Here is a 16,874-nt window from a genome sequence, read left to right as displayed (position 1 = left end):
AATGTAAAGTGACCATTACTATCCTCAGTAACAGATACCCTCAACAAGACAGTGTATTTTATATGAAGTAATTCATATAAGCACCATGTTAACTGAAGGTCTGACCTGCTCCTCCCAGGTACCTCTTGCTTTATTGGCCCAATTAAAATATTATTTCTTTTAATGCCATCATAAACCTATCAAGTGCCACTGGAATACAAAACCAGAGTCTGGAACACAGTTATCCTTCCATGAAAACAAAATAGAAAGCAAAAGAAAATCTCCAGAGTTGTACAAAGAAATGAGGAGCTATTGAGCTATTTTCTACCAATTTTTGTCACAATTGCAATACATCCTCCTTTTTCTACCATTTCTCTCTGCAATCATCTTACTAGTCCCAGGTGCAATTTATGATTAGTATTACAAATCAGTAAGAATTGCTGTCCTGCAACCCATGAACTTTGCATAGCTCGTTATTACTGCAGCAGCTGCTAATGCTTGCTCCATTTATTCTTCTCTAGGACTGACAGCTACTTCTGTGGATTTTTAAATCATTCTCAACTTTCAGTTGTTACCAATTTAACATCAAGATGTCCTCCGGTTTTACTGATTGGAGCAAAACTAAAGCTAGGAATGCCAGAAGATTATCATGATCTAGACTGAATCTGGATAATGCGGATTGAATGTAGAGAAAGATCAGACTACCTATACTCAGTGGGGGAAAAAAATAAATAAATCCACTATTCCATGATACAAGATGGATTACTAAATACATGCTTTAAACACTGTTTTCACACCTTGTGTTAATATTGTTGTAGGACTTCTGAATCTGGGAATCTTACTTTTCACATCATTGCCCTTTCTGTCACTATGCTGCATTCCTTCAGCCTTTAGTAGTGAATTCCTCCAAACTAATTTTTTAAAGAGCACAATAAAATAAAGGCATGACAAATTCCCACCACTTAACTGCACTTATTCTCATGATTACCGGATCCGAGAGTCATGTGATATCTAACCACTGCAGTAAAGCTACACTTACCTCAGTAAGTGTACAGACACCCTGAAGCCCATTCCTGCACTATAACAAAGCTCCATGTGCACTCTTAAATGTATGCTTTTCTCTACCGGAGCAGAAAAACTAATTGCTCAGGCTCTGAGCATATGCTTTTTTCCATTCTAAATGAAGAATAATCCAACTTCACAAGTTCCCAAATAGCTCATACCTTCATCTCAAATATTTTTACACTTTCAGAAACACACACTTCTGACAGCTATGAAAATATGCTAAGTTTGATATTCAAGGAAGAGTCACATTTCACTCTCCAATGCACAGAATTTGTGTTGCACCATAGATTTTCTTCCACACACAGAAGAAGTGATTGCGACCTTTCCCTCTACCCTTATATAATAAACAACTTGTATAAAGAACAAACTTCTTTGTGAGCAGAAAATAAGTGTAGCAAAGCTGACCTTAAAACCAAGAAATGTACATGCAAATAAGGAACACACAACTGGTACAGATATTTTATTCCAACTGCAGGGTTTCATCTACGCTTTACCATGAAGTGAAGTCTGTGACCTGTCTAATATTGCCAGTCTCCAAATTCACACAAGACTCTCCATAACTATGAAGTTTTAAATATGGTTTACACTGATAAATTTAGTAGCAGCAGAAAGCATACCAATTTTATCATTAAAAAAGGAATGCCTTGATGTCTGCCATTTAATCTTAATCCTCTTGTATCTATTGAAGACTACTAAAACAGGTCTCAGGCCAGCAAACAAAAGTTAATATTGGAACAGCTGTGGGCTTCGTTTTGAAGAACCTCATTCTAACTTGCTTTATTTCATTTCATCTCATCTCTCAAACAGAGCCACCCCTGGTGCAAATGGTAAAAACAAAATGCTAATACCTTAATTTTGGAAACAGAATTAATGTAGCCATTTATAAGCAACAGATACTACTTTAGAACTGTTTCTTTGTCCAAAAAAAAAAAAAGTTTTCCTTTCAAAGTAGGATTTCACTTGGCTCCAAGGATTCTCTTACTCATGGTACAGCGAGTTTCTTGCAGCAGTCAGAGGTCCTGACTTAAGTCAAAAGAGACTTATATACTTCTGAAGCCCATCAGGGCAGAAGAAAGATGTGTTCCTTAATGCCACATTTGGTTATGAATTAGCCAGAGGTCTGTGCATGTGAATTGACATCACAGTGGTGACTTGTTCATGTCCATTAAAAAAGACAAAAAAACCCTCAAGAGTTTCTAGGTTAATAAGTTATAATTCCTTCTTAAAGCTAGACATGTTTGTTAATAATTGAACTCAGCAATGTCATAGATCATGCTACAAATTATATTGAGAGTCTTTCATTCAAATATGTGAGAATTGGGACTTAGACTTCTCATACAATCCACCAGTGGTAGAGAAGTGATAAGTGTTTTAAATTTAGGCTCCACTTTTAACAAAAGAGTTTTCCCTGTCCCTGTCTGGCTAAGGCTCATCCTTAAATGGTGAGTGCTGCGAAAGCATTTGAAGCAGCAGTGGGACTTGCCCAGACAGCACTCCCAAACACAGGAAATCCCACAATGTTTTATTTTTGTCTTTTTTTCTATTTCCAATTACTGCTTTTCTGCTCTGCTGCATCAATAACAATGCCTTTCTGTTCCCTACTGCAAAGCCTGACACTTTAACAAATTACTGCTCACATAAAAAGGAAAGTGCTCATTTTGGCACACAGTACCAGGTTCCCAAAACACAGACTAACTTTGAGACAACAAGAAGTGCCAGGTTTTAGAACTGAAATGGCATTAGCAATACAGAGAAGGTAAATTAGCTGTCATGCACTAAAACTGAACCAGCAATTACGACAGTCATGTCTAAAAAAGCCTGAATCTCCTCAATAAGAAGCAGAAAAGCTTATCAACACAAAGTTTTAAAAGTTGGGTTGGAGTGACATGAGAAGCACAAAGGATCAAAAGAAGCATAAAACAAACAAAACAAAAACCAAACAAACAAAACAAAGAGGGAAGGAGAGAAGAAACACTGCAAAGGAACATTCTGAACATGAAAAATACATCAACTTGTACCAGCAACACAAAATACCCTGGGGTCATTCCCTCGCTCACATTCTCTCAAGCCGTGTTTTATCAGTAAAAGGAAAAGTAAGTGCAATCACCTTCACATTGTGCTTCACCTCTAAAGCTTTTCTCCTTTTCTCACAGGATGTTAGTAGTTATTTAGATTGCACCATAGGTAGTGACACAACCACGGGAACCCTGACAACTGTGTTTAGACAGAGAAGTGTGTTAGAAAGGTGTAACCAGCATTAAACTTTATTTTCTGTTACGTACATGTAGCACATTTGATCTTTAAAAAAAAGGCTACTCCCTATAAGCTTTGCATTGTTTCGGTTTAACAGGTGTGTTTAACCAGTTCTGTGGCACACATACTGTCAATATAACAACCTGTTAAAGGGAATAGCCAAAACCAGGTGCTGTTTAAAAAAAAATAATTTTAAAAATAAATCTTTCTCCCTTCCTCCCCAAGAATGACATAAAGAGCAAACACCTTGCAGCAGAGCCTGAAAATTAACCCGATGGGGCTGAATGGAAGCAATTTCACAGTTGCAAGACTTCTTGAAATTAAGTCAGGAGCACATTGCATACAGCAATTGGACTGAGTGCCCCTGTACTGTGCAAGGAGACAGCTGTCTTCCTAGCTATCTAGAATTCAACTATGGTTTCTACAGCTATAAAAACGTGTTCATCTTAGAATTGCATCTGGAAATGAAACAGTTTAATGAGTTCCCTTTCCAAATACTGGTGGCATCTTTTGCAAAAGATGGAACTTTCAGTTTAGGGTTTATTTCCAACCACAAAAGCCAAAATAATCAAACATGCAATTCATGACACCAAACCCAGAATGCAGATAATCTCAGAGTTTATCTAAAACAGCATTACTGCTGGCGAATGGATTGCTATGATCCATAAGTCAATAAAACCCCACACCCATCCCCATTTGCAGGCAGCAATAGTTAGAAGTCAGTTCTGCTTGGGGTAATGCCTGTCAGGAGACAATTACTGAGGCTGTTTTTAAATGACTAAATTTCCATCTTTTCTATCTTGAAAAAAAAGACAGAACCCAGTAGGAATATAAAGTTGCCCTTGATTTTTTTTTTCTGCAAAAGTGTGACTGGTCTTGCATTATAAAACGGTTACACTGCTGTAAGCTCAGTACTCATCTGCCAGACAGATGAGTTGAGGCTGAGCTCTTTCTTCCTGCCCCAAAATAATTCTAGTTACAAATAATCCACTTAATAGAAAAATTTTAAGCCAGCCCTTAAAGGAAAAAGCTTTTTTTTTTTTTTTTTGGTATAACTCACAGCCAACAGAATGCTCATCCCTGTCAGATCTACTGAAAGCACGTATGGACTTATAACCAAGTTACCATGGTTCATCACGTTACTGCAGGTTAGTAGAACTGTGGTGATCAATCATCTTCACACCCAGTTCACAGCAATTATAGGGTATTAAGCCCCTCCTTGAACAACAATGGAATTTCAGGCCAGACAGTCTAAAATAAATTGCTTTATTTCACATTTGCTGTAGTCACCAGTTATCTTTGATCTTGACGCATAGTGACCTGCTAAGCTGTCATAACTGGATTGCAGTTCTAAGCCCTACAGCTTTGTAAGGCTTAACTCCAGATATTTCAAACTGTGGCCACATTTTAACCTTTTTTAATTTTTACTCTTTATGTAATCAATCTGAAGACAAAATGCTACATTATTGCACAGTTACTGCTGACAAAGTCCCACTATATCCGCGAGCCCACCCAGTTAATAAATGGCACAATTTGGCCTGCCTCAGTGCAGGCAAACCAAGACTCTTACCTGCTCGGGGCTCTATTGTCTTGTTGGAACCTGCATCCATAAACACAAACCGTCCACCACCAAAATCTCCAGTGTAATCAGAGAGATAGAGCAGTGAAGTGTAGTCAAAAGAGCCATAAGTCACCTAGGAGTAAGACAACATTACCAAACATTACCAAATTCTACTCCCATCTCCGCAGAGCACAAATAATTACGCAGACGGATCTGGTGGGTTTTTCCAGTTTTCATGTATTTCATAAAGGGGTCTCTGAAAGCTGAGAATGTTCTTTTATAGAAATGATACATGTTTATTAGTCTATTCTGTTTACACACACACACTACATACAAGACTAGCATATTATGCTTATTATTTCTATTATTACAGTTTCCATTGTTAAAGAAGTGCTCTTAGCAATTTCTATCATCCTAAGCATACTAAACTGCTAGCAAAAAACAACACAGTGTCAGAAGCTACACCTCTGCATTGTATCAAAAATATAGAAGGGCTCAGATCTATTTATACTATTTCAAGATAAAATTTCACCATACCCTTGCTGAGACCCAAGAACAGCCTTTGACTAATTAATTCCATCATTATCTAATCATGGTTATAGGTTTCCAGAAACCTCAACTTTTACTCTTTCACCAGCTACCATGCAGGAGCTTCATGGTAACAGTGAATCAGACCTTTCAAGTAAACATGCATTTGTTGGAGGAACTTCCACTCTTTTCCATACGGGTTTTGTTTAAAAACCTTCAAATGTGACTTTCAAAGCCTCTGCTTCTTCTCAGCCTACAGACCAAACACCCCATTTTTAAGTATAACAAGGTGATTTTCCTTCCTTCTAAAGTATTATTTTTGCTCAATACGTATGTTGAAGATGGAGAGAAGAAACACTATGTATTAATGCTCTGAGTGAAGCTATCTAAATATTTAACACTGAGTTTAGCTGATTCTGAAAATATTTCCTTTTCATATCTGCATGTCACCAACAATTAAAAATATACTTAAAATCAATGGTTGTATTCCCCAATTTCTTTACAGTATTTCAACTCAATCAAGTTCTGCATTACACTGCCAAACACTGACATGTGCAGCACAGTAGTACTGTATTTGCAGAGTGTTTTGACTGACCTGGTGACTGTTAGAGGTAGGTGCTAATTCCAAACTTAGAAGCTTTCTAAATATTTTCAATTTTCTTTTAAGTTACATTCATTAGAGCCAGTTAAATTTTGGCTCAACAGCAGTTGTACATATTATTCTGTAAGTGCAATGACTAAAGAGAACATAGCAGCAGATGGAATAGGAAGACATTTTCATTCTTACTTATTTTATTATTTTGACCATAAGGGCTTAAAGGAAAAAAGCCAAGTCTGGTGATATGCTGCACTACACAGTCCGAATCACAAGAATGAAAGAAATGTTTTCATGATCACCTTCTACCCATGTTTACCCAAACCTTCATAGAAAGAAATGTTTTCGTGATTACCTTCTCCCCATGTTTACCCAGACCTTCATAGCAATACAAGGCAATAAATGTGAATTAATGAGCATGTGGTACTGCTGCACCTCAAAACAGCCATTCTGCAGCCCTCCTCACACAATCAGCTTTGCAAAGCTATTTTCACCTTCATTGATTTTGTGATAGAACTCCCACTCAGTTTAAGGAAGTCTTCCAGCCAGTGAAGGCATTAGCATAGTAAAGAAGTTTGTTCAACTCATACTTGCAAGTCTAATGCATTAAAATTGTTTTTATGAACCCTTCAGCGGTGCGGCAATCTTTGCTCCATCAGTGCACTCCCCATCCTCTCCAAGGTAGATTTACCAATTCTGAACTTCTAAGAGCTGACTTCAAACCATTTTAGCCTAACCAAACACATCTGATTTCTATAGATGACTAATTTGGGGAACCAAATATGCAATGGAACACAGCTTTTCTGTTCCTGTTCTTGTTCATTACCAACTCTCAGAAGGCAGCCATGCCTGAGAAATGCAACACTATAGAAAGGAGGCACTAAATTATACTCAAGTTACTTAAAATGCTAGAACTCCCACACGTATATCAAATGTCTTTTTTACCCTGGTAATGATTTCCAATACCAGAAAGGTTAATAATTGAACCAGAAGTTCAAACTACATGAGAAAAGCTGTCATTAAAACCAGGTGATAAGCCATACAGGCACACTGCAGTAAATCAAGTTTCTATAGCTCCTTATGAACAATTCAATAGAAAAAATGCAGGGATTTCCATTCAGCCTGACGCTTCATACAGTTAATATGCTCTTTTTGAGCACCCTTTGCCCAAATAAGTCAAACACAGCTAATATTTAATGGTAGATGCTCATAATGATTTTTATATGATACTTCTTTAAAGACTGTTATAAATACAACTAATTGTCAGAATTAGCCAGACACATTTTGTAGTGTGGCACCCTTGGGTTTTTGAGGAACACATGTTTATATGCAACTCAACAGTTGTAGGAATATGCGACAGGCCTGCAGTTACTAAGATAGATATGTATGACAGCATCCTCTGCTTTCCATTGCAGAAGAAAATATAAACACGTATTCACTTTCCAATTAGCATAGGTCTAGCATGATATCTTGCAGAAATTAAGAGTCACAACTGCTCTTTTCCTGTAAGCCCCTACCTATCTCTTTGTGCACATAATCACAAAAATAGCCTTGATAGCTACTTCCAATGTTCTATATATTGGTAGTATCTATTTAGTTGACATGTAAGACACCAAATAGCATGTCACTGAATTACAAGGGGCTGTAGGTGAGCCGAGGTAGCAGGTTTGAGCAGACACAAAGAACAAACTTCCTCGCATTTCAAAGACAATGCTGTCCTAAGGCAGAAGTAAGATCTTTCGATGTATTTCATTACATGTCTAATGGGGGGTGGGGGGGGGGTGAAAAGTCTGCTAGAACAGAGGGCAGCTGCTATCAGTGATAGATTCAACAGCCAGAGGAAAGGGGGCTGCTAGAAGGGTTAGGGAGATGGAGAGCATATCGCAGGTAAGGAGACTTGAAGGTTTGGCTTCAAGCTTAGAGAAAGAAAGTTCTTGGGTTCAGCTTAGAGAAAGACAGACTGAAAAGGGATATGATGATTGCTACCTATAAATACATGGGGATGGGAAGAGGTGGAGCCAGGAGGAGGGAAAGAAAATAGCTATAAACTGATCATGAACAAGTTTAGGCTAATTTAAAAAATTTAAGAAAATTTGCACTTAAGTCCTGGAATAGCTCTGATAGAAAAAATTCAAGGAAGATAAACCAAAACTGATCTTATGGTGGAGCCTGACAATTCTGTCAAGGATGACAGGATCCTTGCCCAGGCAGGGGACTGCAGAAATCTTCAAGTCCTGCATCACTTCTATTAGAGAACTATACTGCTATCAAAGTTGAGTGTGCAACAGCAATTCCATTATAAATCAGACATTTGAAAGGCTCAGTTCCAAACAACAAATTCCATCCAAGATAAAGCTCCACATCTTAAGCCAACACTCTCTTTATTTGATTTAGCTGCTTATAAATTCAACAAGATTAAATGAGTCATTTGGGTGATTTCAGGGTTTCCATTCCTGTATAACTAAAACCAAGTAACTTTTAGGGAAAAAACAAAGTGTTATACAGACACAATAGATCTGTGCTACTCCATTACACAGTTAAAATCTTCCAAGCCAAGGATATTCAGATTGAGAGATATAATTGCAATAGACTCAGCAATATAGAGAAAAATGCAAGAGGGGTATTTATGTGCTCCAAGAAGCCTACATCCTTGAACCAACAGTGTCAGAGATTCGTTTTTCAAAGGCTTATTTTTAACCTTCTTTTGGAAACAGGCAGGGAAAAAAAAAATCCTTAAGTCTTCTAGGAGAAACCTTCACCTTTTAGTTATTATGCAGAAATACATAAAGTGATTTGTTCTTTTCCAAGGGGAAAGCATAAATAATGATACAACACAAAAGCATCCAACAAACTGGCAAAATATTTAACATGCTGAATTTTATTGATCTTTCTTCAACTACTTGGTATTCACACTTGTTTTGGAGTCTACATAAGCATACTACTGCTCTTATCTGGGAAGTATTTCCTGCCTCTGATCAATAGCAATGCATTTTTTTTCTTCCTTGCTTTCAACTGCAGTCTGAAGTGGCAGGTGAAACTTAAGTTTGTTGGAGAAATTAAAATACAAGGCAGGCCAACTGCTCTGAAGACAACCTGTGAAGCTATACAACTTGTCTACCCTATTTAGCCTTCTCTGAAATATCTTCTGACCTACTGACCTTCTATTTGAGTTCAGTTTCCTGCATAGCCTGATCAGCTATAAATACTTATTTTTTACCTCCTTCTAAACACATAATGATATAGATACAGATATACATAATGTACACCTAGAGTAGGCTAAAGTTACGTGCAAACTTATATTCTACACATACTGTAACATTTTCTGTAAGCCATGATCTGGCAAACACATAGATGAACGCTACATCCAGATAGGTCTGTTCCAATTGCACTTTAGGGGAAAATAATACCAGACCGTTTGACACACAAACAGAAGTTAGAGAGGAGAGAGGAATTAGAGGCTTGTTTGTGCAGCAAGGAAAAGATTCAAATTAATCCTCTGGTGCCAATTCAAGTGAATGATGTACCAGAAGTGAAAGCGGCCAGTGTCCAGTAGCAATGATACATGATGATGTAATTTAGACTTTCATGATGGACACGAAGTGAACAGGATCGAGGATGTATCTCCATCAGACCCTATTTAAGGCATCATTAGCCTAGTTCAAACTCGGTATTTTCAACTAGGCAACGCAAACTGCTATCATTAAACCATAGAAGTAACTGTATTAGCTGGCAATAGCTGAAGTCCTTTATCCTAGAAAAGGATGAACCACTAAGCTGGGGGAGTTTCCACAAGAACAACCCCAGCCCATAGTGGCTTGTCCCTCTCTTCAACGCCCTCTGCACTGGCAACAGCATTTGCTCCATGTGAAGACCAAAGAGCGAGAAATGGACCTCCAAGTCATAAGCTCAAGTAGCACTTAAAATAAACAGCACAAGCTACAGTTCTCACTCCTAGCGTTACCTAGACAATACTTCTCTCAGAAAATACCCTGAAATTTAGCATAAGTCATATTTTCATATTTTACAGCAGGTATACTTTTTTTGGGGGGGTGTGTGCAAATTCTACAGGATTATGAACAACGTGTTTGGTAACTGCTCCAACTGGGATAATTATCTCTTCACTACTGTCATAAATCAGACAACCCAATTATCCAGTATAGAAACTATTATGGTTTAGGTTATGCATAGCAAATTTAAGAGACCACATTTTGTGTTTGTTTTGGTTTTTGAAGCTGGGAGCAGTTAGAAAAAGCCATGGCCTGTCAGTTGGTGTATCTGCTCCCTGAACAGACAGCCTGTGAGATAACAAACAAAACGTGGACAAAACAGATGGATAAAAACAGCAAAACATCTAGCCTGCTGTCCATCATGCACAGGTACTGTCAGGATGCCATAACAGAGAAGCAGCTTCTACAAAGGAAACAAATTCTCTTCATGGAAACAGATCTGCTTCTAAATGACAAAATAACTTGTATATTATAGTAGATATTTAGGTAGAAATACTTAATTGTAAGGTTATCCAACCACCTTATTCATTTACCAATACAAAACACATGCAGAAAAGAGTAAAGAGAATATTGGCAAGCCTAATGCTTGTGCAGATGCAAATCTCATTACAGTAATAAATCAGAGTCTGAAATTCTAAAATACACTTTTTTGGGCTGAAAGAAGTGGAGAAAGTAGCCATCAGCTATTGAAATTTACCGTTTTCTCTTCCCTTGTGGCAGTCAAATTCAATTCTCTGGAAGTGTGGAAGAACTACGAGGAACCTATGAATTTATTGCACTTCACACAACCAAAATCACTAATTTATTTGGTGTCCCTTGGAAATGAGCGCAACAAGTGATGGAATTCTTATGAACCCCAACAGCACAATTCGCTTCCTACAACCAGCTCCTGCTAGCACTAGTCAAAATAATCTGCATCTCAAAATCTTCCCTACCACCTCTGGTCCTAGGTCTACTCCTATTCAATGTTTACATGACAGCTTTTTAAACAAAAAGAATCCAAAAGCTGGTCTTGTCTTTGTTATGTCAGTGACAGCAAATTCCACCCTACATTACTTTCTTCTTTGGAACAGTGGCTGTATCAGGTATCATCACTGTCACCATGTTTTCTAAATTTAAGCTGCTTCTGCCTACATGACAAGAAAGGGCACAGGAGCTTACACTACTGTTGTGAGCAACAACAGACATTTTACTTCTCTCAGACTGACTTTTCCCAGGAAATATTTTCAAGGCAAGGAATATTTCTCTGTTTGATTTTTCATCTTACATGCTTCAGGTCATAGACTTCAAGGTAAACTACCCAAATACAGACTCTAGCACCAAGATGTAACTTAGATTTTGATGGGACAAGTTTTATTGGGTTCCATCTTGAGTGATCCATAACTCTTAACTTTTAAATCCTGAAGACATAAAATGTGGATATTCTGGGTTTTTTGGGTTGGGGTTTTTTGTTTGATTTTAGGGGGTTTGGGTTTTGGTTTGGTGTTTTGGGGTTTTTTTGGTTGGTGGTTTTGGGTTTTTTTGCCATTTGATTCTTCCATTGTTAGTTTGTATTCTGTTATGCTGCACAGAACCTTTGAACTCTGTTAAATTCAGAAATAAACTCAATACCAATCCCAAATCATTTAAGTCCATTGAGAAATGCAAAGTCTTAAGCTACGAGCCCACGGATAGAAAGAAGGCTAGGCAGTTAAAAGAAAGTCACAATACTTCCATTCCAAAAGCAACAAAACATCAAATTATTAAAAGAGGGTACCATATCCCCATGGAAGAACATGCAGTAAAAAAGCCTCAATTCAGGTACAACTGAAATATAGATGTTAAGCATTTATCAAAAGGCTCAGATCAACTAACAATAGTGACTAACCACTTAGAAATAGCTCCTGCTAGACCTGGCTGAAAGTGATACCCTAACTGGGAACACAGGTTTGATGAAACTGAAACACTTTGTAGGTGCAGGTCAATTTAATCAATGTTTCTGACAAAGGAGATTCCTGAGTAGTCAATCACACAATTCATTAATTCTAGCAGAACTAAAAGTAGAGAAAATAAAATAAAAAGAATGTACCAGCCTAAGTTTCTAAACTCACTTATCCTTCCATTAGGTTCATCCCCCGAAGGATTTTTACAAGCATCAGTTTTCAAACACATTTGACTGATTGTTTAATGCAAAATTACTTTAAAGTGATCTCATAATAACAGGAAACATTTGCATCCTATCTCAGACTCCTACTTACCTTGTCAACATGTGGGTGCCAGTATTCATCATGTGTTGTCTTGGCTTCAGTGTTGTTTATTCTTGAGAAGAACGTTGGCTTAGTCAGGTACATGGAAGCAGAGTTGATACCAAACGCCTGAGCAATCCTCTGTTGAATTCTCTGTCTCACATCACTGCAAAGAACACAACACAATACAATACAACATGCTAAGTGACACACCTCTCTCCTGCTTTTCCTGTATTCTCCTTCATTTACTGTTACTGCTTCTTCAGAGCTAAGCTTCTTCCTTAGCTAATAAATCATGGGAAACATATACCCATACTTTCCCTCTTATTTTGCCTTAAATAAAGGAGATTTACTACACCAAAAAAAAAGAGACCTCCCCCCGCAGTGTTTTGGGTTGGTGTTTGTTGGCTTTGGGTTTGGTTTTTCTTTTAATTCTCAGAATATCAAGAAAAAGAAACTATTTGTCCCCCATGCCCTAGGTTTTAAAATTTCTTTGTGTAAACAGTCTGTTTTCCTGAAAAATTCCACGCATATCTCACTGTTTATTAACTACTGAAAAGATTAAAGTCTTTCACATATATATTTTTAATCCAAAGCATATAACTAGAAAGTTGTATCTTCAATAAAGGGTTGCTTCTGGAGCACCTTCAGCTATTTTTACACTAATTTTAAATTAACCAATGAAGCATCTAGCACCATATAACTCAGGGTTCTCAGTCAACATATGTATTGGTATCATAACTAGATTTTCCTTAAAAATGAATGCAAGATGTCTTTCCCAACTATTTCTACCTTTGCTATCCCTGTGTTTCTTGGGAGACAGGAAGATAAGAACAGGATTTTTATTTTTATGATTATGAAAACAGAAGACTAGTAATCACACACGCGTTACTATACAGAACTGCTTATATAGCAGCATCCATCCTTCAGGATAGGTATTGCTGCATACAGGGCTAGAACAGGATCACATAGAACTGCCAGCCTTAGTTCAGTCAATGGCACTTTTAGAGAAGAGATTTGTGATTAATGAAGAATACCACTGGCACATCTCACCAGTAAACACATACAGCTAGTATTTAACTTTGAGGAAATTTAAAAAGCAGCAAAGAACGCAATAACACAATGAGATGAAATGAAAACGTTGGGGTTTTAAGATGTAATCCTCTATGCTTCTCAAAAGCTTTATAATGTTTTCTCCCAACTTTAACACATTCTTAGCTATTGTATTAGTCTTCCTTCCCAAGTGCTTCAAAAGCAGCATGCAGACAAGGTATTCTGAGTAAACACAGCTCGGAAGTTCTGCATGGAATTAAATTAGTAGTTTTGCATCTTTTCTGCATCAGACATTTCTCCACTGGGTAGTACTAAACTTCAGCATAATTTTCAAGAAAAGTTTTTCCCCAAGTATTTCTCTAGGGAACTTAAACAGTGACTAAAAAGAAGCGACAGGAGTAAAACCAGACCTACAGTGTTAGGCTGTGAATGTCACCTCTTAAAAACCATTTCCACAAGTACTAAAAAAATCCTAAATATTCATTCTGTTCACATCTTGTCCCTCACCAAAAACAAAGATAAAAAACCACATACAGATCTGATTTTTAACCTGTCTCACTTTACATTTTTAGGGGTCTAAGCTTTAGGAGTCAATTCAAGCTCAATTAAATTCAAGCTAGTTTACATGTGAAATATCAAAACCATTAAATGAAGTTAGAGCTCAGATTTTCAGGTATTTACATGGCTGCATGAACTGAGGTTTCAAGTTGAGAGCTACATAGTGGTAGAGCTCGCAAAACTGACATCAGGAAAGGATCAACAGGTCCTTCCTCTCATGCCTGTGGGAGCCTGATCTTTGTCTCTTTCCTTTCCAAGAAACAGGACTACAGCAGAGGCTGCCTCATGTTTCCCAAAAACCATTAAATGATTTCACTTCATGAACTGAAGGCAGCTGGCACTTTGAACAACCCAACACAAGAATTAATAGCCTAACCCACAAATACTAAAGCAGCATATTCCCTGGCTCTGACATCGGCTGGCCACTTGCATCAGCCAGCTGGAATATATCTACTCTGAAGTAGTTAGGCCATAGTCTTGACATAACTTTAAATCTCTAGTAGTTGTATTGCTCTCTAAGCAGTACAGCTTCCTTTTTCAGGCTGATTCCTTTTCCACTTTTAAAAGCTTTCTATTCAGATTTGCTGCCTGGTGTTTATAAGGCTCCGTTAAAGCTTCACTCCTCTTTGAGACTTATGTGCAATGGCTTTGGGCAAGACTGCATGTTTTGCAAACCAAGCAGAAAGCAAAGCTCTACTCAATTCTTCCTGATAGACAAAAAAACACAACCAAAAGTCTACCTGGTTTGGACCGGCCAATGGGTTACCAAAAGGAAAAGAAAATAAACTCAACAGTTTAAGTATGCTGCAAAGAGAAAATAAGCATTTTTTCAGAGGATAAGTTTGTTTTTTCCTGTTTATAAATCAAGTAGGCAGGGCAAGTAGAGAATAGGAAGACAGAATAATGAAGCAGTTAAGGTGACAGGTCTAAAAGCGTAACTTTAAGTGCTATCCTGGTCTTGTGGAAGGAGCTGCTGTAAGCTGACCCAGGTAGCTGGTTTTTGGGTGTGTAAGGATACTGCTGGCCTCTTATTTCCCTGTGCACTATAGGCTTCAAGTATTTCTTTTAATCACAGTAGCTTCTTCAAGTGCATGAGGTGACAAGAAGTGTGAACCTTGCGTTTCTTTAGTTGACTTATGTGCTCCTGCCTTTGCTTCCCTATGAGCTGTCATCCTACATTATCACAGCATCACTCAAACTTAATCAAGACAATCATGGCATACATAGCAGACTAACATGAATTTTATGCACATAAATAATTTACCATTCAACAAAACAAATGGTAAACTATCAAAAACGCCCACTGATTGTCATAGATCTTGGAGTAGGCTTCAAAAAACAGGTATCTACCCTTTGCACTTAGAGCTGTGCTAACACATAATACAGACACACCATGATATCACATGTCCAGGGAGCAAGTTTATAGCAACAGCCTGCCTTCAGGAAAGATGTCAACGGGCAAAAGAATACTGACTATTCACATCAGAGCTCAATGAGCAACAGGGGTTAACTTGCCTATAACAAAAAGTTGAAAATAACAAAGCAAAAAGTAACTTTGCTTGATGTGCAGCCTGCAAAGTCATAAAAAAGTTAAGTCTCGGGGGAGAGGATGCTTAATCTTCTAGTTTGCCTTCAGTGCTCTCAAACATATTTGAGAGAGCTGGGGAACAATCAAATTATTTTTTTAGAGCCTAATCCAAGACATGCTGAAGTCAGTAGGAAGTCATTTATTAATTTCAATGAACTCCAAATCTAACATGAAAAAACCAAAGTAACCCAAAGTTATGTACTGGTCACTGGAAACAAGATCTCCTTCCAGCAAGCTTTGCTGATACGACAGGCCCTTCACAGGATGACCTTTCTAAAGGGAATTGGTAGGGACAGAATGGAAATATTCAAGACTGGATTTTTTTTTTTCTTCCCCAGTGTACACACATCACAAAAAAATACATGTAATCTACGTTGCTGTAAATTGGGTATTCCCAAAGTTCAGGCTTGAATTTAAGAGGTACAACAGAAACCTATGTAACATATATGATGGAGCAAAGAGTGACAGGCCACTTCTGCCTCCCTATTTTTTCACATCCTGTGGAGGCTTTTAAATTAAGCATGAAATACTATTGCGATACACAAAGTGTCATCTGATACATCTCCAACAAATGCCCAAGCAGTTTATATTTAATACAAACTATTAAACTGGAAAAACTGTGCCTACAAATATGCACAACATTTATTGCGCTGTAATGCAGTGCAAAAAATAACCCAATTATAGAGAATCAACAAGAAAAAAATAAAAAAGGCTTATCAGTCATGAATAAACTGCAGATTTCCACTGATGTTTGAATGAATAACCCATATGGCAAAGATTTGCTGGAAGCAAACTCCAAAGAGAAAGAGGAATACCTTTTGAGTGCCTAAATGTTTTTTCTTGTTCCAATATCTACCATACTGCTCAAAAGCTACAGGAAGTCCATGAAATTCCTAGTTGAGCCAGCACCGAAATATCATTTCTACACATAGACAGTGTTTAATACTTATTTTCTAATAATGTGGCATCAGTCAAGTCAAATACATAGGCACTATAACCTAGAGAAGAAAGTAGAAAATATGCAAGGGAAGACTGTTTCTCAAGGTATGTGAATAACAACCAGGACTTCTCACTTTGTCATATGTAAATGGCTGCAGTTCAACATAAGTTTAAGAAAGCCACATAAAGTATAAAAGAATTTATGCTTAATGTAGGGGGTGGAGGGGAATCTATGTGCAGAACACTGATCTTACTAGAAAACATTGCATTGCACTATCGTAACTAATGACAAGGTGATCTTAGCTTGTAGCTCGAGTAAGAACGTGTAAAAAAGATCCATTTACGAGTTTGGTGCCAAAGGCAAAGGTAACTTTGTGCTGCAGGAGCTATGTTTTGCAGGGTGCTTTGCAATAATCTTGGTTGCCCTTTGTATCACACCATCGCATTTACCCCACTGCAGGAGACAAACAGGTTGACAAACTTATCAGTGGAAACAATGACCTCTGCTTCAAACTCCGCAAGG

General features: G+C 37.6%; 1 protein-coding gene across 1 annotated transcript in view; it reads right to left on the bottom strand.

Annotated features, from left to right (window-relative positions):
* OGFOD3 (2-oxoglutarate and iron dependent oxygenase domain containing 3) overlaps nucleotides 1-16,874 on the bottom strand; it is a 47,577-nt gene that overhangs the window by 10,330 nt on the left and 20,373 nt on the right. The window contains exons 7-8 of the mRNA XM_069798934.1: nucleotides 12,226-12,379; nucleotides 4,868-4,991 (exon numbers count right to left, since the gene is read on the bottom strand). Of these exons, the coding sequence (XP_069655035.1) occupies nucleotides 4,868-4,991; nucleotides 12,226-12,379 (278 nt within the window). The remainder of the gene's footprint in view (nucleotides 1-4,867; nucleotides 4,992-12,225; nucleotides 12,380-16,874) is intronic.

The sequence above is a fragment of the Haliaeetus albicilla genome, chromosome 12 (genome assembly GCF_947461875.1).
Source record: "Haliaeetus albicilla chromosome 12, bHalAlb1.1, whole genome shotgun sequence".
Classification (NCBI taxonomy): Eukaryota; Metazoa; Chordata; class Aves; order Accipitriformes; family Accipitridae; genus Haliaeetus; species Haliaeetus albicilla.
The sequence above is the reverse complement of the archived record's forward strand: the minus strand, read 5'-3'. Positions and strand labels throughout refer to the sequence as shown.